This window comes from Xenopus laevis, chromosome 1S (genome assembly GCF_017654675.1).
Source record: "Xenopus laevis strain J_2021 chromosome 1S, Xenopus_laevis_v10.1, whole genome shotgun sequence".
Taxonomy (NCBI): domain Eukaryota; kingdom Metazoa; phylum Chordata; class Amphibia; order Anura; family Pipidae; genus Xenopus; species Xenopus laevis.
Window position 1 is genome coordinate 54,644,843 of NC_054372.1, and position 25,517 is coordinate 54,670,359.

The 25,517-nt window shown below is 38.2% G+C and overlaps 1 protein-coding gene across 1 annotated transcript; it reads right to left on the reverse strand.

Moving 5' to 3' along the window:
• fgf2.S (fibroblast growth factor 2 S homeolog) lies at positions 1–24,368 on the reverse strand. Its single transcript, XM_018243334.2, has 3 exons — positions 23,548–24,368; positions 12,848–12,951; positions 1–1,527 (listed from the first exon to the last, which is right to left on the reverse strand). Exons 1-3 carry the CDS (start codon positions 23,723–23,725, stop codon positions 1,342–1,344), a joined length of 468 nt encoding a protein of 155 aa, XP_018098823.1. The 5' UTR covers positions 23,726–24,368; the 3' UTR covers positions 1–1,341.
• Positions 24,369–25,517: the final 1,149 nt, after the last annotated feature.

Genomic DNA, 25,517 nt, shown 5'->3' on the forward strand with positions numbered 1-25,517 from the left:
AAAACATTGAAACATTAAATAAACCCAATAGAATTTTTGTCTCCAATAAGGATTAATTATATCTCAGTTTGGATCATATGCAAGGTATCTTTCTAGCATTACAGAGAAAAGGGAAATAATTTTTAAAAATGTGAATTACCTGATTATAATGGAGTTTATGGGAGATGACCTTCCTGTAATTCAGAGCTTTCTGGATAATGGGTTTTTGGATCATGTATCCCATACCTGTACTACGAAGCATGCAAAAAGAACAGTAATGTAAGAGCCATGTAGTAATATACTTTTCACTCATTTTTCACTTTTGAAATCCGCTACAAGCTTCCTTCTGATACAGTATTATGTATGTATCCTTGTAAGATTTTTAACCTGAAATTCAGTATTTGTTTTTTGCAATTATTTTTTGCTGAGTTCTACTTTATTTTAAAATAAAGTTTGTAATGTAATGTTTGAGTCTTGCTCAGAATAATCAGGTTTATAGGAATTGTGTCCCCTGGTGCACGGAACTGTAAAATGCTGTTGACAAATGGTAAAACTAAGAATGAATTGGTACTAATGTAGTACTATATACTTAGTACTTAGTGTGAGCAACAGTCTGTATCCTGTTTTGGAAGCAACACTAAACATTTTGGAAAGCTGCTATACTTGAAGCAAATGGTGTTCTTTTCTTTCCATTGTGGGAGCTACAGCAGTTAGGGAAGTTATCGTAGAGACTGGTTTTCATTTGCAATTTAAGTCCTTAAGCATAAGGCAGAAGCCTGGGGTATTTGGAAAGTCTGATGTACATGATTTCTCGCCTAAAGCCAATGTCATACGTTATAAACTTCTGCCATCAGGAATGCTTGAAGTGTGAATGGGTGGATCTTCTAGAACTTGCCTATTGTAGTAATACAACCATAATCACAAAGCAGAGTTGCTAAATTCCTACTCTATGGGTATGACGAAGGCTTCCATCTGGTTGACCTAACCATGAGGACATTCCCAGCTGTTTACTGGGGGCTTTTTCTTATTTACTTTACCATAAAGCACTACCAGAGACCTATTTAGTGCCACCAATTTATAAGATTCACATTTTAATTCTCCTTCTACTCAGGTACTTTAATTTTATAGTATTTTACGGAATTTTCATGTAAATATTCCAGACACTTCGAAATACATGTATAATATTCAATATATTAACATGTAGATTAAATACTGAGTGAACTATTGTTTCATTACTCTCAAATACTGGCTCAAGAGCCTGCACAAATATACATTATACCAATGCTGTACCTCAGCCTCACATTTAATATTACAAATATAAAAGGGATTCTTATGACCTAAAAAAAAATTGGCCATTTCAGATCATCTCTTTGCTGTCATTGGGAGAAATAAAATAGCTTTTTGTCCCGGTCCAGTGCTCGATCCATTTTTGTACTGCCCAGTTCGCTTCAGTGCCACATAACAGCTGCTGTATTTCTGAGACCGGTAAGTGTTGTAGTTATTCGCTTCCAGTCGTTCAAAAAAGAAGCATTCATCTGTTATACACTTCTGAAAAAAACAAAAAAAAATGGAAGTGTTACTAATTTCAAACATTCAATTCTGTCAATGTTAAAATAAATCACTGTAAAATGAAAATGGTGCAGTGAACTAGACAACTAACTGTAAGCAAAAAAATATGGATCTTTGCCTCACTGGAGCCTTTGTGCGAGGTAGCAAAAAGGTGATTCACTTTACTAATTCTGGAGAATACATAAACAATGTATAGAACATTCACATTCTGAGAGAATGTCTCCGGTTTTGTAAACCAGACTAAATGTGCAGAAGTTTGGCAATGTTCCTATGAATGTAATCTACTGCTCAAATGTAAAATGGCTACCTGGCATGCACAGTATCATGAGCAATATGCACTAGCCCAGATTAACTAAGACAAAAATCTGAATAGGCAGATTTCACCTGCAGCATCGTGCCTCCCCCCCTTAAATTGTTAAGTTAAGTTAAGTTGTCTCAAGATCTCTCCATGTTTAATTTTTACCATGTCCTTAAAGGAAACATATTATGTAAAAAAACAAGAATGTACCAGTGCATTTAACTCTTTTAGATAGAGAAGGAAGATATAGAAGTTGTGCTTCTGGTTACTTTATTGAAAATAACTACAAATTCCTACTAGTCCCTCCCATCTGTTCCACTTGCTGCTGCCTCCTTTTCCAGGCTGTGCAGGGGAGCCGGCGGCACTGTAGGATGGGAACCAATCAGCAACTAGCAGGACCTGATAGGGAACTTAAGTTTGTCTTTGCTTGTGTGACTGCAGGACAGTGTTTGGCTGTTCCCCTCCTACTGTGCTTCTGGCAGGGGCCTATAGAATACTCCCACCCCTCATTTGAAACTTGGACAGGGACCATATGAGATCTATAGGGAGCCCTTTTTAAAGATAACTTTTGGGCAAAAGTAAATTTTCGCCGCAGTTTCGCAAATTTATTCACTGGTATGAAACACGGAAATCCGCAGCGAATTCGTGCCTGGCGACTTAATTCGCCCATTAATAATTCTGACTTAATTCTTACTGATCTTAAAATTACGGCTCACTAGAACCCAAAAGTGGGATGTCATGAAAGTGCTGCCTTTGCATGGATATGTGTAAAATAGAATGGAGTGGGTTAATGGAAGTTTTCATAGTGCAGATAGAGGAAACACTTGCCATATTTCCTAAAGTCTAGCGGCTCACCTTGGATATGGAAAACTCCCTCCCAAAGCCAACACCCTGTCATAGTTGCATCACTGTCTAGCCAAACATATCACTGACATTCTTAACACATACTATCACACATCTGCAAAGAAAGATGAAGAAATAATTTGTAGAATTGCAAAGATTCTACACAAATTGTCAAATGCCTTTTTAATGTATGTTTTTGTTTGAGGGAAATACAAATCTCTTATTAAACTGCCATTATGTTTGTCTTGAAAAACTTTTTACCCAGGTGGGCCAGTTGCCCAAGGCTCTTCAAGACAAGCAACACACTATCAGCCCTTTCAATTGCAGTAAACTTGTGAATAAATCATCTCCCAAATGATTATTTTAATCAGGAAAAAGCTCTATAATACACATATACAGTAAACTCGCAAGAAGGGTGTACAACCCTTGTATTTCTCTTATACTCTGGTGACAGTCAGGTACAGTTAATACACCTCTAGTCCTATACTGTATTTCTCATGCAAAAGGGTAGGACAGGCTGTGCAAATGTAAGGTGTACCTTGAGGGCCAGATTATAAAATAAAGCATGCTCCCTGAGTATTATCTATAAATGTATTTTTCAAAGAATGTTGTTTCTTATACATCAATCCTTAGTAATAGTAGTCTTTACAGTCTAGTATCCCTACCACTGGGCAAATTTAATTAGAATTCAATGACTTAGCAGAAGGCTGCTGGAGAAAATTGGAGCATGCCTAGGAAACCTATGTAAAAGTCAAATGAACATACAAAAGCCACACGAGTCTTGCCAAAATTGAACTTTAGATACCAGCAATACTAACCACTGTGCCACACCTAATATTGAAGTAGACAGGCAATGTGGAGCTCTAATTTGAGCACAATTTACTTAATATTTTAGCATAAATGTTAGTAAATCGGCCATTTAGTGATCGCAATTTTGCCAGACATTTAAAAAATTTTGTATAATGATTTTTATAAATGTATGCAAGGTTACATAGCCTGATAAGCTTGGTTCCATAATTTGTTAGTACGGGTATGGGACCTGTTATCAAGAATGCTCGGGATCTGGGGTTTTTGCAGATCTTTTCGTAATTTGAATCTTCATACCTTAAGTCTACTAGAAAATCATTTAAACATTAAATAAACCCATTAGGCTGGTTGTGCTTCCAATAAGGATTAATTATATTTTAGTATGGATTAAGTACAAGGTTATTTTTTTTATTACAGAGAAAAAGGAAATCATTTGAAACAATTGTATTATTTGGATAAAAAAGAGTCTATGAGAGAGGGCCTTTCCATATTTTGGAACTTTCTGGATAACGGATTTCCAGATAATGGGTCCCATACAATTTTCCCTCTAATTTCTTCTTGGCCGTGTGCACAAAAAAATTCTTTTGTGTGCAGTTTTTAGAATCTGGTGAGTGCAAATCAAAAAAAAAAAAATCTTTTTCACACAAAATTCTTTGTGTGCACCACAATTTATTGTTTGCTCTGCTGTCAAAATGTGTGCGCCAACACAGCTTAGAGGGAACAGTGGTCCCATACCCGTAAATCTTTCAGTTACAGTATATGTTAAAATTAACAAAACAGCCTGCATCTAAGAATTTTAAAATAATTTTAAAACAATGTGAAAATATAATTATTTCTCAAAATGATAGCAGATCAATTTCAAAAAGCTGAAAACCAAACATTTTTTTACTGTAAAAGTAACTTTCAAAAGAAATTACTCCCCAGAGATCTAAAGTTCAATCACAGGGTAATGAGCAGAAAGGAGTCTGATTCAGGCACAACTTCGGGGAACTGCATATGATATAGTGGCTATTGCGGGAATAATGGCAATTTGCAGACTTAAGATAAGACTTGGAATTTGAATGTAAAAACAGATGTGATGAGTAAAAAGAATGATGGGGGTTAACCAAGACTGCAAGGACTATATCCTAATGCATTGCCCTAGAACGTAATATTTGTGTTTGGATAAAGACCTGGCTGAAGCATAGAGATACCAAAGAAAAGTATTTTTAATTGGACCACTGTTGTAAGTGGTGTACTGCAGGCGTCTGTCCTAAGGCTGTTTTAATTTGCTCATAAATGGGATAGGCAATGAAATCTGTGTCTTTTTTTTTTTTTACTGATGATACTAAACTGTGGGAAACTATAAGTTCCATGCAGAATGCTGCCACTTTGAAGACCAATTTCATTAAAATGGGAAACTGGCATACCTGCAAGGTTATGTACTTTGGTTGAAATAATAAATGCTAGTTCACTGAAAAGGATCTAAGGATTTTTGTGGATAACAACTATCTTACATAAATTAAATTACATTAACTTGAGAAAAACATAATTTTACCTCTTTATAGGTCCCTGGTAAGGCTTCTTAAGATGCTGATTTGGTTCCTTTAGACCTAGTTTGCAGCCTTTGTATGGGTCACTCCCCAATGGCCTCCCTAATAAATATCCAGGCAAAAAAATTGACTAGAAATCTAGTGGACAGGTTTGAAAAGTTGGATGAGGACCACATAAAACATTTTATATACTATGAGGTAGGGTGTTTTTGGAACTATGATTGCTACTAGTGATGGGTGGGGTGAGCCTGAAACCCAATGGACCTTTGGGTTTACCTGCAGGATCAGCAGAGAAAGAGAACCTCCGTTGCAAGTTTGGGCGGGTGGCAAGTCAAACTCCAAGCATATCCCTGGCACATTGGTGATGTCCTGCCCCCTCTCCTATAATAGCTGATCTGCCCATTTATGAATCATCAGGCGAGAAATGCCAGGCCCTAAAGTAGAAGAGGACTTCAGGATGGTTTGAGTGTGTTTTGGGAAGTAGTGTGTTATGGTTGTGTTTGGGTTGAACACTTTCTGACCTGCCAATCACTAGTTGCTATCTGCCTGGTGCTTTACTGCCCAGAATGGTTTATGCCGACACATGCCAAAGTTAGGCATCATAAAGAAAGATTACATAATTAGGGCCATAGCAAGAGTATGTTGGGTGTGCCATTTCAGCCTGGACTCTGGTTTCAAAATAATGGGCAATTTAAGTATCTTCTGGCAAACAACAGTACTTGAATCAGCAAGAAACATCTCTGGGGGTGTTCTGCAAACCTAATAAATATGTATTTACATTCACATATCAGTCTAGAGGCCTGTCTAAAATATAATACTAATTAGGTATGATACCTAATACTTCAAATGATTCTCTGGAGAAGGTAGATTTAATTCTAAACATATGCAGTGCTTCACTATATGATTGACAAGTCTACATTTTATAATCATATTCTAGAATTAGTCAATCACTGTTTAATTTCCTGACAGCATGGAAGTCAATCGGAGCCCAAGCGGAAAAAGTAGTATGAATGCATTCAGCGTCCTGGCTTTTGCTCTACATAGATACATTCAATCCACAAATGACAGCTTTTTCCGTGTGGCTTATATTTATGTGCTGGATAGAACACATTGAATTGCCAGAGAAACCCCAGGCATGTGATTTGTTATTGAAGAAATATTGGATCCATTAGAAATATAGCGTTGGGGGTTACAAAACTGCAATAAATGAAAACAGTATAGTTTCCTCTTTCTTTATTAAAGCTTATTACGAGACTGACAGTGCCCGCTGATTGCAAATATAATGACAGGAGTAGCAAGTGCTGCTGGAAAAATATCCGCATGGCCTTTCATATACTACCAGTAGCTCCTCTAGCTTGTGCTGTGCTACTCTGTAAACTGTAACAGAAAAGCAATTGGAGTGCCTGGAATTGTTAAGCCTATATTACTATAATTGCAGGGCCGGATTTACATACCGGGCGCCCCTAGGCCTGCTGTCGTTTGTCGCCCCTGTCCCCCCCTCCCTTTTATTCACTCAAATTTTTATCGGGACCAGAGCAATGGAGATTGGTGCACAGGAAATTTAAACCACTGTCGTATATCCTGCGAATCCCCAGTGTTTCTGAACCAATGTGGGTGTAGTTGGGCAACATGCTGCCCCCTAAAGTCCTGCCAACCTAGGCCTGGGCCTTGGTGGCCTCTCCACAAATCCGGGCCTGTATAAGTGCTTCTAAACAAAGCTTGTGCGGAGTATATTACTGCTCAGGTGTGTTGGTGTAAGGGGGATTAAGTCAGGGGTGTCCAAACTTTTTGCAATGAGGGCCAGATTTGGTGAGGTGAAAATGTGTGGGGGCCGAACATTCAGCCTGACATCTCTAGCTTGCGATGAGGATCATTCACTCCTGGAGATGGACGTGTACACAGCGTTTAGGAAGTGGAGAAGTGGATTCTGTTTGGACTTATTTTCCGTCCCTCATTTAAACAAGGAATCACGTTGCCGTAGCTGCAATATTTGGGCACATGATTAGTGAAATGATCGTCTATACTGCTGCCTGTGTGCTGAAGGTGTTAGCAATAGACACGTACTGGCATATAGTGACTGGCATACGTCTTTACTGTACTGGCACCTTCAGCCCTAAAGAAGTATTGCTAACACCTTCAGCACACAGGCAGCAGTATGGACGATCATTTCACTAATCATGTGCCCAAATATTGCTGCTACGGCTCCGCAATTCCTAATCGCACTGTGCTAGCGGGCCACATTATTATTAATTTCATGATGGAGGCTGAGGGCCAGTGTAAATTTTAAAACGGGTCGCAATTGGCCCGCGGGCTGGACTTTGGACATGCCTGGATTGTCATTTGCCCAAAGTAGAAGACAAACACAAGCTTTAATGTGACTTCTATCTGAACCTTTGCACCCCTATTTGTGTAGCAAAAGAAGAAACAGGGATGACCAAGCCTCTACCTAAGCAGTAACTACACATTAGGACTCATCAGTTGTGGATAGGATTTCTACTACACATACTGCATATCGTAGCAGTAGTAGTTTAGTCATAATATATCTGGTCTCCTTAGCACCACCATGACATAGCGAAATAGCACAAGTCAATAAAGTTCACCCCTTTCAAAATGCCATACTTACACCCAAATGTAATAAAAGGTACTTTTATTAAGTTTGCCCAGGTGCAGTAACCTATAGCAACCAACCACTTATATTACATAACCCATTAATGTTTTGTCACCTTTCTTGGCAGGGCTTTCTTTGCTCACATTAAAACCTTTCTTTACCAAGACTGAACCATTGTATGTAAAAAAAAAAGCTCATTAGTTGATGGTATCCACTCTGTACTAGCTGTAGATCTTTAAGATCACAATTAGGGATGCGCTGAATCCACTTTTTGGAATCAGCCGAAGCCCTGAATCCTTCGCAAAGCATTTGACCGAACTGAATCCTAATTTGTATATGCAAATTAGGGGTGGAAAGGGGAAACGTTTTTTACTTCCTTGTTTTGTTACAAAGAGTCATGTATTTTCCTTCTCCACCCCTAATTTGCATATGCAAATTGGGATTTGGTTCGGCCAGGCAGCAGGATTCGGCCGAATTGAAATCCTGCTGAAAAAGGCTGAATTTCAAACCAAATCCAGGATTCGATGAATCCCTAATAACAATAGCCTTGAATATTATTAGAATCTGCCATAAAAACCTCACTGTCCTCAGCATGAAGAACAGCCTACTCTGCTTCAAATGAAAGTCCTGTCCCTCTAGTCTAAAGGGCTGCCCCTTCTTTGAAGGGAGAAAAGATCCCCATCTATAATGTCCTCTAATGTCTTTACAAAGTGTAATTATGTCCCCTCGCAAGTACCTTTTCTCCAGAGAAAACAACCCCAACCTTGACAGTCTATCCTCATTATTTCTGCACTCTCTCCTGTTCATTAATATCTCTCTTAAAGGAGCATTTAACCCTAAAGTTAAAAACCCCTAACCCCCAACCTTACATAGACCACGCACTCTCCTCCCTCCAGCCTAAGGGGGGTAAGTAAAATGTTAGGGGCATTTGCCCGGGGTAACACTTAGGCTGGGGGGAGGAGGGAGGGGGATCTATGTAGGGTAGGGTTTTTTTTAAGTTAAGGGTTGAATACTCCTTTAAGAACTGGTGCCACTCCTTTAAGAACTGGAGCCCTTAACTACTCTGTATCTGTCAGCTTTATACATGGCACTGGTTAATGGTAGGGTGCTGTTATCATCTTATCAGCTTCTGCCTGTTGATCTACTTTCAGTCTTGTTAAACTTTGCATGCTCAACATGTGCAATGCAACACAATATATATTTGGTCTTCCAACATTCTTTAGTGCTTCAAAAGTACATAATGTAAAGCAGTTGGTACCCCCTTGAAAGCTTTCCATAAACTCCCACTGTTTCTACATCACATTTCATAGCACACCATTACATAATTACCTAGTGCCCAACCCAATGTTCAGCAAAGTTACACCTAGATCACTCGGCATCTTATTAAGCATTTGGTTTCTAAGAAATAAACAATGCCATGACTGTTTTAATACTTCCATATAAAGCTCTGGAATACTGAAAGGGATACTGTCATGCGAAAATTTATTTTTTCAAAATGCATCAGTTAATAGCGCTGCTCCAGCAGAATTCTGCACTGAAATCCATATCTCAAAAGAGCAAACAGATTTTTTTATATTCAATTTTGAAATCTGACTTGGGGCTAGACATATTGTCAATTTCCCAGCTGCCCCAAGTCATGTGACTTGTGCTCTGATAAACTTCAGTCACTCTTTACTGCTGTACTGCAAGTTGGAGTGATATCACCCCCTCCCTTTTCCCCCCCAGCAGCCTAACAACAGAACAATGGGAAGGTAACCAGATAGCAGCTCCCTAACACAAGATGACAGCTGCCTGGTAGATCTAAAAAAACACTCAACAGTAAAAACCCATGTCTCACTGAGACACATTCAGTTACATTGAGAAGGAAAAACAGCAGCCTGCCAGAAAGCATTTCTCTCCTAAAGTGCAAGCACAAGTCACATGACCAGGGGCAGCTGGGAAATTGACAAAATGTCTAGCCCCATGTCAGATTTCAAAATTGAATATAAAAAAAATCTGTTTGCTCTTTTGAGAAATGGATTTCAGTGCAGAATTCTGCTGGAGCAGCACTATTAACTGCTGTGTTTTGAAAAAAACATGTTTGTCCATGACAGTATCCCTTGAAGGATTGGGGAGGGGGGTGATTTAAGTTCAATGATAAAAGAAACATAAGAGCAAGTGTAAGAATAAAGAAAACATTATTAAAAGAACATATAATGTTTTCTTTTTTAATAGCATTACAAGCTTGTGAGGCAAGTCATATTGGCGTTAATATCCCCAGACGTATTCCTTGTTACAGGAAATACTGGGAAAGCCTTCAAGTCTGCATTGTTATATCTTGCTGCCAAATTATAAGGTCTATCCCATGTTTTCTGAGCATGGCCAGAGCACAAAATAATTTTCCGTGAAGTGACTTTTCATTTGCCACAAAACACAATGCTCAGTACATATGCCCCATTATTTATCAGCGCTAGCACAGAGAATAGAAAACCCAGTCCGGGAATATTGACACACAGTAACGTAACTAGAGGGGGCGGGCCCTGGCCACTGTTGCCACATTAGTTTAAGCTCTGCCAAAAGGCCTGTATAGCCAGGAAGTTTAAAAGAAACACAATGGCATACCTACTGGACAACTATAATTTTCAAATACTTTCATATTTATAGCATATATAACATAGAAACAAAATGTAAACTAAGGGAAAGGACAAAATATCTAGCTACAGGTATGGGACCTGTTATCCAGAATCCTCTGTACCTCTGGCTTCCCAAATAATGGGTTTTTCTGTAATTTGGATCTTCACAACTTAAAACTACTAGAAAATCATGTAAACATTAAATAAACCCAATATCTCAAGAGTAAACAGCAGGACGGCACTTCTGGTTAAAAGGTTTTATTACGGCAAAGGCTGAAACACCTATACCACCTATAAACACCTATACACCCAATAGGCTGGTTTTGCCTCCAATAAGGATTAATTATATTTTAGTTTGGATCAAGCTACAGTTTTATTATTAAAAAGGGAAATTATTTTTTAAAAAATATGGATTATTTGATTATAATGGAATCTACCCTTTCTGTAGTTCAGAACTTTCTAGAGAAAAGGTTTCCAGATAACGGAACTCATACCTGTATTTAAATACTGTATACAGTTTATAATTCTATTTGTCTTTTTAGTTATTAAAAATACCTTAATATGCATCAAATAGCTTTATAATTTTGTGTTTCAACTTGCACTATACATCCTGTCTAAATGTATACTGTAATCAGATGGATCCTCAACTGATCTTGTCTAACTGTAACATTCTGTGAAAACCACTACCCATATACATCTACTCTCCTGCCCCTTTTGTCCCTTTTTTTTTTCCTCACACTTTTTGTTATCTATTTCTCTTATTCTCTTATTTCTCTCATTCTGCTACAGCCAATGGGAGAATTGCTATTCCAAACATTTTGCTGCCAGAGAGTTCTTCTCTGGTAGTTGACAACACTTGTAATGCCCTTGACTTAGCCAATATAGTACAGGTCAAACATCTCTAGTGACATTACAAATAGGGTTTACAAGAGTACACTGTCATTTACCAGTGTCTACAAATACTCATGACAAGGTTACAGATACAGTATGTAAAAACACAAACTTATAACTACTGTCACCAATAATCACCATCATTTACCTTCAAGTTGGACTTCTATAACACTTTTCAGACACTTCCCTCATTTCACCAAGGGCCATGGCACATGGTGCATTTTGTTGGTAGCACAACACTCTCTTACAGTGGGAGACAGACATGTGGGAGGCCATGGGAGAGTGGCTTAAAATGAGGGTTTATGGCTACCGTAATCAAGTTACGTTCTACTTCCTGCGCCAATAAGCAAATGCAAAACAAAATGAGCAATCTACTGAGAAGCCTTCGTATAATGAGATTCTCATCATCTAAAAAGATAAAATGCCGTAGCTGGGGGAAAGGAGGGGTTTATATAGAGGCTGCTCAGTGGACTGCTGATGTGTTAGACTTTGCTTGTTGAGTACAACAAGTAAAATGTGATTTGAGATTTATTTTCAAATGTTGCCCTGTTTAGAGCTGTAAGTAACAAATCTTTGATATTTCCTAAAGAAAACTATAATCAATAGTTTGCTCAGCGCAAGCCTGAAATTGCATTTCAGCAATTTTCAGCATTGCAATTATGTTAAAAAAGGCATATGTAAGGTTTAGCCTTTTTTCAAAAGCAACAATTCCAGGGGAGGCCAAGCTGAAGTTAAGGTTGCCACCTAGCCAGTATTTTACCGGCCTGGCTGGTAAAAATGTGGTTAATCCCAATGTTATCTCAATGTCCTTAATATAGGAAGGCTGGTATTTTTTTCCTGAAAAGGTAGCAACCCTAGCTGAAGTTGAAGCAACTTTTTAATTCCTATATATCTTGTGTGTGTTTTAATCTAGAATTTAAACTGCTGTTATTTTGCTAGGGTTAGTTACTCTAGCAACCAAAAAGCAAAATAAATGCACACTAGTTTTTCCTTCTAATATTTCAATTTGGGCCCTTTCCCATTCATCTTCCTCATATGTGTTTGGAATAAGAATCAAGGAAAATTGTTTTCAAATGGTAGAATATTTCCCCAAGGCTTCCGGAGGACTCATGCCTTACAGAATAAAGAGTCTTTTGTACATAAATGTGCACTGAAACTTATCCAGCCGGCTTCTGTTTTAAGCTGTGGGGAAAATGTGCCAAAGGCTTTATTTGATCATTTTATATTCTCTACTTGGAATCAGTGCTTACATGAGTGATGTTTTAGACTTGAAGGCTTCCTTAATTATCGTGTAATAATAACTGGATATAATGTCATGTTTAACAAATTGTTAATAAACATCCTTTTGTCCTGTACACAATCATACTAAAACAAAAACATGTACAAAAAAAAATTGTGTTTATTAAAAAAGTTATTCATATCATGAAGACCAGAGACTGGTTTGTGTCTACCATATGCTGAGTATCAGGGCCGGAACTAGGGGGGGGGGGGGGCTGGAGGAACAGCAGCTGCGCAGCAAAAGTAAGCAAAGTAAGCGCAGGAAAGTAGAATGACTTCAAAGGTAGATGGGGAGGGAGACAGGAGCAATGCTGTACTTGGGCACCCATATCTGGTACTGACTTCCACTTTTTGTGACTCTGCTTGGTGGGCCAGTGAATTAGAAGGGCTATCTCAGCACTAGTATGCAGAATATACAGAATTTACTCACCAGCGCTGTTAATCTTCCATCCTCCTTCATGGCAAGGTAGCGATTTGCAGTGATTCCCTTTATTGATACCACTCCCCGCTCTACAGCTTGTAGCTGTAATTTTACTGCAAAAAAGGAAAAAATATAATTTTTAAATTAATATAAAGATTAGGGATGCACCGAATCCAGCATTTGGTTCGGGATTTGGCCAGCCTTTATCAGCAGGATTTGGATTCGGCGAATCTTTGTGTCTGGCCGAACCGAATCCAAATCCTATTTTGCATATGCAAATTAGGGGGGGAAGACAAATCGCGTGACTTTTGTCAAAAAACAAGGAAGTAAAACATTTTCCCCACTTTTACCCTTCCTGCCCCTAATTTGCACATGTAAATTCAGATTGGGTTCAATATTCGGCTGAACCTTTCACAAAGGATTCAGTGCATCCCTAGTAGATATACAGTATCTACTGAATAAAGAACCTCCTATTGTAAAATATAAGGATATCATAAGTCATCATCGAGTTCCATGACCTTATAAAGGCACATGGCTGAAGACTATACACAGGGTTTGGAAATTATTCCAAACCCTGAGCATGCCCATTGTCTTTTTTTTTTTTGTAGCAAAAGATGACATACAGCTTGCATGACAAATCCACACATTATTGCTAATGTTTTGAGGACCCAACAAAGCCCTTTGTGAACAGCATCTTTGGCCTAGCAATTGTACACATTGGGGCCTATTTATCATACTGTGTAAAACATTCGAGAAAAAGATCACCAGTTCCCATAGCAGTCACCTACAAGTTAGAAAACAAGAACAAATATCTGCTTGGTTGCTATGTGCAACATCACTAGTAATTTTCGTTTTCTCCACTGTTTTACACGGCATGATAAATAGCCCCCCTTGTGTCTGAGGAAGTGTTATGGGAAGCTAAGAGAGGGGCTTCAATCTTTTCAGAACAAAACAGAATAGCTACTGGCAGAGCTTTGTTGCAAGTCCAATATTCAATCAAGTTATTTCAAATTGCCTCCCTTGGCATTATCCCTCGATTAAGTCGGATCACCATTAGTATATGTTTTACTTGCAGTGATGTTATTCAACAGCGGGCAACAATTCTTAGTATGTGCCAATACCCTAAAGTTACTGAAGCAACAGGTGCAGATTCACATAAATGAGACAAGATGATGCAGTGCTGAGTTTCTATAATAACCATTACATAAAGTTATCATTCCAGGAAGTAGTTTTCCAAGTACTTAAATAACACAAGTAAAGTACTGAGCACTTAAAAAGACATGCTATTTTCAGAGACAATAACCTCACAGAGTATATTTCCAGGAGGTTGTACTGCCCGGTTATGCCCCTGGCTACGCCCTAATCACACAGTTAAAAAATGGGAGATTTACAGGCATTTAAAATGGAGGGTGTTACTTCAATTAAGGGAGCAATTCTGAATTTCTCCACTTGTTAAAAAACTGTCAGTTTTGAAATATCAGTTTTGCAATATCAGTCTCGTCAGTGCACACAAACTTTATTTTTACATTAAAGTAACTCATTCCTATGGCAGGACTCCCGTCAGTAGTTTCAGTGATATTTTAGCATTCTTTCACCTCCATCACAGTCCAATATTACCAAATACTATCTGCCTGGGGAGGGGGAGGTTACTGATCACAGCTACCAAAAAAATACTTTTCCTTGTTGTTTCATTCTTATTTTTTTATTGTTGATCTTTCTGTGCATGTTTTATGCCCTTAAAGTGGACCTGTCACCCAGACATAAAAAACTGTATAATAAAAGTCCTTTTCAAATTAAACATGAAATCCAAATATTTTTTTTTTATTAAAGAGTTCATAGCTGTTGTAAACTAATTTTAAAATCTCAGCTGTCAATCAAATATTGTCTGCCCCTCCTCTATGCCTTAGGCATAGAGGCGGGGCAAGAAATTACTTTCACTTTCCATTCAGCACTTCCTAGATGTCACTGCCCTCCTCAAATTCCCCCGTTCTCTTCACCATTTAATTGTGAAGCGAGGGCATGGGGATGGACATTGAGTCCCCTATTCTGGTGCACAAACAAGAATCTGAGATGATTTAAGGCTTGTCTTAATAACAGTGTCCACAAAATGGCTCCTGCCTGCTTGCTATAATAATGAATGCCCAGACTGAGGAAACAAGATTCAAATAATTTATATAGTGTAATTAAAGTTAATTTTGCTTGACAAATGTGATAAAATAAGATTTGGAATAATTTTTTTGGGTGACGGGTCCCCTTTAAGCTTGTACCGACTTCTTAAGTGCTGCCTGGTTGCTAGGGATGATTAAATGTTAAAATTACAAACATTACAGCTGCAGCATGCATGATCCAAAAACAATAACAATTTATATGAGCCCAATAATCCAATAATAAAGTTCCTTATTTAATTCATGTATTGCACAATCAATAATCAATTTAAACACACAAATAAAACTGGCCAGCCAGACACTCAATGATAAACACTAAATTCCATCTAAGAGGGGAATAAAAAGTCATATAGATATCAAATTCATATATGAATAAAATCAAGATTTAAAAACAGTCAAAGAAATATCAAAATATATCCTATATACCCCTCAATACATCAAAAAATCTATAAATTGTCAGTCTTTCCTAACAAATAAATATAGTTGCCCCATATCAATCACAGTCCTTCAGTTTAAAAGTTCCAGGTATCCCATATGGGTCCATAAAACTTGTTTATAGTATAAAATGCAGGGCACCAGTTCCTCGTGTTAATTGTTATTGATTGTGTCTTGCAATCCAATTGTTGTTTTTCATGATCCAAAGGCACACAAAAAATTGGAGCAACAAGCTTTGCCAGCGAGTAAAGGGTAAAACCATTGTATTGCTAGTGCCAATGGGGAACTAGAGAACCTATAAACTAGAGACCATAAGAACCACAAGAAAAATAACAGATCTATTGCAAACTGTCTTAGACCAGTAATAAATGATATAAAAAGTTACAGTATACTAGAGAAATGTAATGGTACCTTGCTGTATTCATTTGTGAGTGAACACAGCTTCTAGGGAGCTGTTGAATCACTGGTATATTAATGCACATACATGTGCAGCAACAGATTTGCTGTAATAAAGAGTTTTTGAAATGTACTACTCCTGATTCTCCCAAGTGTTCTATCCATTAATACCTGCTACCTCAGTGTGGGCTCCACCTTCTGCATTATTAATATTCAGTGTATCATATCCTACTCATGTTTCCCCACTTTGTATTCGGCAGCTCTTGACTCCCCGTAACTGCATCTAAACAACAGAAATATAAAAATTGACAGCAGTGGATTCATAAAAAGAAGGGGCGTACAGAAAACATGGAGAGATTTAAATTATATTATAGCTGTGCTTGTGCCTAATGGGGCATGACTGTGTGACGGGAGGTTGGTATGGGGCAAAAGAAAATGAGAAGAACAAAAAAGAAAGTATAGACGCAATATAGAGGCATTAAACTGAAATAACATAAAGCTATTATTAAAGGGGTGGTTCACCTAATGTTAAAACTAATATGTTATAGAATGGCTAATTCTAAGCAACTTAATTTTTTCTTTTTGAATAATTTACCTTTCTAGCTTTCAAATGGGAGTCACTGACCCCATCTAAAAAACAAATGCTCTGTAAGGCTACACATTTATGGTTTTTGGTACTTCGCCTCTATTCAGGCCCTCTACAATTTATATTCTAGTCTATTATTCAAATCAATGCATAGTTGTTAGGGTAAATTGGACCCTAGCAAGCAGATTGCTCAAATTGCAAACCGGAGAGCTGCTAAATATTTCAAAAACCACAAATAATAAAAAATTAAAATCAACTGCAAATTGTCTCAGAATATCACTCTCTACAGCATACTAAAAGTTAATGTAAAGGTGAACAACCCCTTTAAGGACACATAGGTTGTTATTTGTTCACTAAGACAACACAAAACACTCCTGTATGTTTGTCAGTGTAAGAAAAGTATTACATATGGGGCTAGTTGGCAGCCTTATTGTCTCTTAAATATTAGTATGATTTCAACTGATATTCTGAGACAATTTGCAATTGGTCTTCATTTTTTATCTTTTATTGTTTTTCAGTTATTTAGCTTTTTTGTTCGGCAGCTCTCCAGGTCTTTCAGTAGCCATGTGGTTACTAGGGCCTTATAAGGTACTAACATAAAGGTGAACCACCCCTTTAACACTTTCCAATGGTAATAATGTGTATCTGCTTCACTCAGGTCATTTATGTTATACTGCTTTCACAATATCTAAGAAAGTCACAGAGAGCTATTCACAGGATTTTCCAGACCACCTTTTGCCCCTTAGAGTTTAATAAGTACTTAGAGTACTAAGATTTTAATGGCAAAATCCTAACTGCAAAGTAAACAGACCCAAAAATTAATCCTGATTTTCTGGAAATAAAAGTTTTTCATGAACTTGTTTTTTTTTATTGTAGTTACAATACACAATATTGTCTCTACAGATTCACTCACTTATTTAGAAGAACAGTATACTTTCATAGTTATAAGTTGTTGAATGTATTTTTAAAATTTTTTAATGTTTATTTAGGAAATTTATTTAAAAGGGTGGTTTAACTTTAAATAAACTTTTATTATGTTACAGAATGGCCAGCTCTAAGCAACTTTTCCATTGGTTTTCATTATTTATTTTTTACAGTTTTATAATTATTTGCATTTTTCTTCTGACACTTTCCAGCTTGCAAATGTGTGTCGCTGACCCCATCTAAAAAGCAGATGCTCTGTACAGTGGCGTAACTATCGGGGGAGCAAGGGGTGTGATTGGGCCAGGGCCCGCACCCCCTAAGGGCCCCCCGGCAGCTCGCGCGCCACTGACTTCGGGCGGATTCCGGGTGTACTTGGGGCCGGGGAGCCCAGCTGCACGTCCCGCGCCACGGCCCACCCCCTCTAGTTACGTTGCTGCCTCTGTAAGGCTACAAATGTATTGTTATTGCTAATTTTTATTTCTCATATTTCTAGCAAGGTTGTCTTCAAATCAATACATGGTTGCTAGGGTAAGTTGGACCCTAGCTACCAGATTGTTTATAATGCAAATTGAAGAGCTGCTGAATAAAAAGCTAAATAACTCAAAAACCACAAATAATAAAAAATTAAAATCAAGTGCAAATTGTCTCATAATATCACTTTCTATATCATACTAAAAGTTATCTCAACAGTTAACAAAACCTTTAAAGAGATTCTGTCATTATATTAGGTTATTTATATAAACAATAGTAGAGTTTCTGAAGCAAACACAGCAGTTTTACCAGTGCAGGGTAACACTGCATTATATTTTCATTACTTTAAAATACTTTTATTTTTTGACGTTACTGTTAACTAGGTGTCCTAAGTTTGTAGGAAACCAATAAACCATATATATATATAAATCATGAAAATCTGTCTTTTGCTTCCACACTTCTTCCTGTTACAGTTAGAGTTGTAGTATTTCTGCATGTAATACTCCAATATATTTTTTCAAACTATTTAAACACAGACTGAAACATTATAAAATGGTTTATTTTTTTTTTGGTCCTTGTGTTTAAAGGTTATCTTAAAGGGATCCTGTCATCGGAAAACATGTTTTTTTCAAAACGCTTCAGTTAATAGTGCTACTCCAGCAGAATTCTGCACTGAAATCCATTTCTCAAAAGAGCAAACAGATTTTTTTATATTCAATTTTGGAATCTGACACGAGGCTAGACATTTTGTCAATTTCCCAGCTGCCCCTGGTCATGTGACTTGTGCCTGCACTTTAGGAGAGAAATGCTTTCTGGCAGGCTGCTGTTTTTCCTTCTCAATGTAACTGAATGTGTCTCAGTGGGACATGGATTATTACTATTGAGTGTTGTTCTTATATCTACCAGGCCGCTGTTATCTTGTGTTAGGGAGCTGTTATCTGGTTACCTTCCCATTGTGCTTTTGATTGGCTGCTGGGGGGGGAAAGGGAGGCGGTGATATCACTCCAACTTGCAGTAAATAGTGATTGAAGTTTATCAGAGCACACGTCACATGACTTGGGGCAGCTGGGAAATTGACAATATGTCTAGCCCCATGTCAGATTTCAAAATTGAATATAAAAAAATCTGTTTGCTCTTTTGAGAAATGGATTTCAGCACAAAATTCTGCTGGAGCAGTACTATTAACCGATTCATTTTGAAAAAAATGTTTTTTCCCATGACAGTATCCCTTTAACATAATGAATTAAAAAGGCATACAGTATCTTTGAGAAATGTGTGCTCTGCCTCCAGATTTTGGCATTAAGCCTTACAGATGTGATTACAGGACAGGAGAAAACAGAATCCAAAACAGCTCTGCTAAACAAAACAGTTAGCACAGTATTTATACCAGCAGAACTGTGATGGTTAATGATTCCGAAATGAGTAATTCTCCCAGATGCAGCGTGCTGCGGTGGCATTGTTATTCATTCCCTTCCAAAATTTGTCATGGCGTCATGCAGATCCTACCCCCACACCTCCAATCATCTGCCAGAGGAAACCACTTATACTGCGTTTTTAGAGCATCACACTCAACTGCCTTATAAAGAGTTGTTCCGGCTTTGAAAAGTAAAGAGGCACGAAAATAAGATGGAAAGAATGAACTTGTTGAAAGTGTTGAATCATCTGACTATAAGTTATTAGATCAACCACTATTTTATGGTCCTCTTACCTATATTTTTCCTGCAAAAACACATAGCAGTCATTAAAAAAAAGCACTACCTCAATATGAATGCAGTTCCAAAAATTGTTTCCTAATCCTGAAGCTACTGTAGCGTTAGCTGTGCATCTGCACTAGACACGAAAACACGCTTAGTCACATTCCGTAGTTGATGTTTTTGGGTTCATTGCTTATCTATAAAGACTATTTGGAGCTGCTTTGTTTTGAGTGTAATTTATAAACAGAATGACTTTTTAAAAGAGTGATAAAAGTGCTTCTCATCTCACAAATCTACACCTTACCTGGATATGGACATATAGTATTTGGACTCCAAGCAAAAGTTCAGAGTCTCCAAATGAGTAGGACCATACACCAATTAAGATCATTGTGAACCCACCCTCACAAAGCTCCCTATTTGCCTGTCCTTTTGTACCTTAAAATAGATCTGTTATGCTGCATAATAGGAATAAATATTGTTCCAACAATTACACACAAGGTTCTGATTAAGCTGATCTACATATACAGATATTGTCATTAGATACAGGATAGGAACTAGCATCCTCATACCCTGGTTCATATAACTAGATAAGAAACTTTCAGCCTGTTTAATCTGTTAATTGGTATAGCAAGTGATCCATTATAATATTTCCCTGGCTTATTTGTCTTCCTTTTATTTTTTTTTAAACTTTCAGGAAGTCCAGTAACATAAAAAGAAATGTGACAGCTGTTAAAAAAACATTGTGTAAATCAATAGGCTGAAACACAACCCAGAGATGAGATTGCTATACAAATGATCCACTATTGAATGGAAACTGGGCTCATATAAGTGGAGCAGCCTTAGGATATGGGTTAAAACCAAGCTGTAAAAACTACAATAGGCCACACCATTAAGATGCATAGTCCTTTATATTAAATATTACCTGTACTGGTAAAAAATCCAGACTCAAACGAATGCTGATCCTAACAGCTATAACCTGTGAAATTAAATAACATGACATTTTTGAAAGGGATAATTGCAATGGAAAATATGGAGGGGAACTTTGGGACAGTCCTAATCACTTCCATTGGACAGCAGTACCTACAGTCTGATACTAAAGCCCTATATCATGAGATAAACCTATGCACACATTGTTGTCCTGCAGAGTAAATAAAATGCCAACCTTTTTCTCAGCTGTGCTAAAATATTTGAGGTTCATTCTACTGAAACTATGCAGTAAGCTAAAGTAAACTGAAATACAATATCCGAAAATTCTGACTAAGAATTAATAATTAATAAAGGCAGAAAAAAGCAATGAATAAATAAATAACTGGAACAATTTTTACAAATATATAAATAAATATAATGATATTTCAATGTGAGATTCTCATTTAATGGCAATTTGCTACCTATGGGGTGTCTACCGGGTCTGGTATACAACTGTATAAACAACAGTACAAGCACCCCCTTGGAAATGCTTATGTTATCTTGCATCCATAGGCTGTAATTTGCATAACATATCCAAATGATTATGTCTAATTAAGGGAAATTTAAAAAAAAAAAACAAAGAAATGAATGGAGGCTTTCTGGTCAATACCACAATATAAACGGACAACTAAAACTGAGTTTAATAAACTAGATAATAAAATATTTTGTGGTACATAAAGTTTTCTTTAAGGCATACTTCAAAAGCATTTATAGCGCTACTGGACAGAAGCCAACCAGAACATTTTGGCAAGTTTCCCTTTACACAGTAAAATCCCAAAGGATTAAAGGAAAACATATTTGTACTCCCCCGTGCAGGAAGGAAGCCAAGGAGCACAGAGGTAAAATGATTTGTCTAACATCATACAGAGACTAAGTGGCAATGGCTAAAGATAAACCCACAAACCTAAGTACTTTAGCCCAACTCATAAACCACTAAACCACCCTCTTCTGCACAAATATCAAAGTGTGACTCAAACAAGATTAATTTTTTAGGGGAGGTACAAGGAAAATCAAAAACTACAAAAATAAAGAAAAAAACACCAAATCTAGTAACACAAAGCAAATCAGATTTGCTTTGGAACATCACGCCAGTAAATTGTACCTGATGATTGATTGCTATGGGTAACCACAGTGGTGTAACTAGATGTTTCTGGGCCAACAGCACATTTATTTTAGGGCCCCCAAAATATCCACAAGTTTACCAATATATACTGAAATTACTCATTAAATAGGGCCTCATGGGGCCTCCTATACCTCCGAGTCACATGGTCTGCTTCCTCTGTAGTTATGCCCCTAGGATAGGTAACCAAAACTGCACCAATTCTGTACTTCCTTTACATTACTCAGTGGCAAGTTTTTGCTTTTTGTGACAAACAGTAATAAATTTACAGGAGGTCACTGGCAAAGGCTTAAATTTTACTCTGAATCACAAGCCATTTTACATTAATAGGATCTATTATGTACAGTGTTTGGGAACTGTAGTTTCCCAGATAAGTGATCTTTCTTTAGAGCAAAGTTCCAATTCAATCTTTTGCAATATTTACTAGCCTGGAGTAAGTATCCTAAAACCGGGCAATTAAATGAAACCTTTAATAAGTTTATACCAGTAACGTAACTAGAGGGGGGCAGGCCCTGGCGCGGGACGTGCAGCCGGGCCCCCGCCCCCCTCCGTACGCCATTTTCTGTCGCCGGAGTCAGTGGCGCGCAAGCTGCCGGGGGGCCCTGAGGGGGTGCGGGCCCTGGCCCAATCGCACCCCCTGCTCCGCCGATAGTTACGCCACTGGTTAATATATAGTTTTGAATATATATATACAAAAAATGGGACTTAGTCCCTAACCCTGAGCCCATAAGTAACACATTATTGTAAATGATCAGAGCCTGAAAGTAAAAAGGCAATATTTATTCACAACCATGTCATAATGCACTTAATAAAACCAAATTAAAATCAAGAGGTATTGCACATGGGAGAAGGGATCCTTCTCATATGGATGCTTATACCCACCACCTGATTAGTGTGAATCAGATGTGAGGAAAATGCATATAGGCTGAAGTATACCAATTGCTGTTCTATCTGTATTAAAAATACACAGTAAAGGGCAAGTCTGCCTGTGTTTTGTAGTATAACTTATGGTCACGTTAATAATGCACAATAAAAGGCAACAGGGTTGTGTTGTAAGATTGTGCTGCACATTGGATTGAATCTAATCTTGAAGAATACACAACAGATTGTTCTGGTTAATTGAATGCAGTATACATATACATAACCCTGACTTGTAGCTTTATAGCACACTCATATGCTTTGACCACTTAGGTCCCCCGGGGAGAATGGCAGCTGTCAAAATGCCCTTGCCCACCTGCAGCTGTTTCCCATTCATTTCAATCAGAGTATGTGGAAGCAAGTGTCCCCAAGCCTGACAGCACCAGCTGCACAAAATAATAAAGTTCTGAACCAGGCCCCAATCCTGTCATCAACTTAAAAGCACTGAACAATTGACCACAACACATTTTCTACACTGATAATGCACCTTACTTGACAGCACTTGAATCTTAAAAGGTAAATTAGGGTTTAGATTTGGTTTGGTATTCTGCCATCTCTTATGGCTTCATTGTATATTGAGTTGTATAACCACATTCAATCCGATGCAATCTGCGCAACTGAATTGGTATCGTATTCCCTATCTGTTGTTAATGCTTTGCTACATGCATACTCCCCTCGGAACTATACCCTTTAATAACACATTATGAGGTGTGCTTTAACAATCAAGTGAATAAATGGAAGCACAATGTGCACTTCAATATAACGTATTGATAAAAACTTCAGTCTTACAATGTGTTGTGGATGGAGCACCCGCCGCACCACAGCTGAAAGCTGGGAGACCTATTTCAGCAGTAGCTGCTTTAACTCACTGAAAGCAATAAATGTATATTTATACATCATGCCTCAGAGATACTGTACTTGTTATGCAGCTTGTCAGCACAACTGATAAATCAGTGGTAAAGAGAAAGGATATATGGTTCCAATTACCCCCAAACCCCACACGCACCTTCTCCCCTCACCCCTCCAGCACTCACTGTGCAAGTCACTTTTCTCCCTTGATCCATCCACTCTCCCGTCTGAGTTTATCCTGAGGAAGAAGCCCCCATTCTTGCAGTAGAGCCTCTTGGGGTCCTTAAAGTTGCCCGGTGGGAAAGGAGTGTTTCCCCCATCTTCAGATCCAGTTGGCAGAGTAGTGATGCTCCCTGCCGCCATTCCTGCAACAATGTTCCAGACGTCAACCCTGCCTTCCCAGCAGCCTCTCTGAGCCGAGGTTCAGCAGGCAGCAGTGCTTTATCGTATAAAATGAATATCCCTGTGTCTCGCCTCAATTTCCCTGCTCAGGGCCTCACTGTTCATTCAATTGCAACTGCAGGGCTGGCAAAGTTTTTCCCTCAGTGAGGAATTCACATGCAGCTCTTCTACAGTGCCCCAGCAGCATCAGAAAAGTCGCCTTTCAGCAGCCCTCAGTGAGTCTGTCATCTCCTGTAATTCAAAGGCTTCTGTAGCATCTCTGTGCCTGCCTCTTGCTGATGGCTGACACTACTGCTGCTGAAGTTTCAATGCCTTTTTATACATGCAAAGTGAGGTTGCTGCAAGTGTAGGCAGGGTGAAGTGTGCTCCTCATTCTCATCCAGTCCTTTGCCATCAGGGCTTATTTATTTATACAGGACTGTCCCTCCTCCCCTGCTGTGCGGCCCCTCTGTACTGCTGCTGCTGAGGGCAACTACAAACAACAACCTCTGGCTCTCACTGATTTGGTGGGGAGCTCCCTGCCCCTGAAGTTTAGGCAGCAGTGCCAGGAAAGCAACGCAGAGTAATAAGGATTACAGTGTCTCTGCCAGTCACCTCTGAGTACTCAGCTCCCTCCCTAAGAACTCAATTACTTTTCAGGGCAATCTGAGGAGGAGGAGGAGGAGGAGGAGGAGGGAGAGACAACTCCATTAAGCGGTGGGGTTTCAGCTACAAGAGCCTGCCAGACCCACTGCTAGAGGAATCAAAGCCATATTGACCTGAAAAGCACATCTGGGTTATATGTCGCCAGAAGATGTGTTTTTATTTCTGTAAAACATGCCCCATCAGGAAAGTTTTTTTTTTAAATCAGAATAATATTTTTCTTCCAGAAATATACCTGTGTAAAAAGGCAGTTTTATGGCAGAATAAAAGTATTTTTGATTGCTGAATTCAGGATTGGCTTGATTGTTGCTGATTATTCGGCTCATTTGGCCAAGTAGCAGATGTGAAATTCAGAATTCGATGTCTGAGCATCTTACCTTAATAGGATACTGTCATGGGAAAACATGTTTTTCACATAATGCATCAGTTAATAGTGCTGATCCAGCAGAATTCTACACTGAAATCCATTTTTCAAAAGAGCAAACAGATTTTGTTATATTCAGTTTTGAAATCTGACATGGGGCTAGACATGTTGTCAATTTCCCAGCTTCTACTTGTTGCTATCTGTAAATGATAGTACAGGTATGGGGCCTGTTATACAGAATGCTCGGGACCTGGGGTTTTCCGGATAACAGATCTTTCCTTAATTTGGATCTACATGCCTTATGTCTACTAGAAAAGCATATACATTTTAAATAAATCCCATATTCTGGTTTTGCTTCTAAAAATGATTAATTATATTATAGTAAGGATCGAGTACAAGGTATTGTTTTATTATTACAGAGAAAAAGGAAATCATTTTTTGGATTATTTGGGTAAAATTGAGTCTATGGAAGACGGCCTTTCCATAATTTAAAGCCTTCTGGATCTTGCCAAAATGTGTCTGTGTAAGGAAGTGGATCGCTACTGGTGGTCATGCATACATGGAAAGTGGTAATGGTCTTACCAATATAGAATAGTTCACACAGGCATTTAGTAAAATATATGAGAGATTTTGATGTGCACATCAATCTATGTTTAATATTGATGCACTTGCCAGTGTGTGGATGGTAAAAGGATGATCCAGAGATAAGGTTACTGCAGGTGATACAAGAGGGGCATTTGTAGCAGC

What these genes read in the sequence shown, in the direction of transcription:
- fgf2.S (XM_018243334.2), bottom strand. Translation starts at nt 23,725, where the DNA reads ATGGCGGCAGGGAGCATCACTACTCTGCCAACTGGATCTGAAGATGGG. An exon ending in GGAGAAAAGTGACTTGCACA is followed by an intron (nt 12,952 to 23,547) that starts GTGAGTGCTGGA and finishes CCTTTTTTGCAG; the next exon opens with TAAAATTACAGCTACAAGCT. An exon ending in ATGGAAGATTAACAGCGCTG is followed by an intron (nt 1,528 to 12,847) that starts GTGAGTAAATTC and finishes TGTTTTTTTCAG; the next exon opens with AAGTGTATAACAGATGAATG.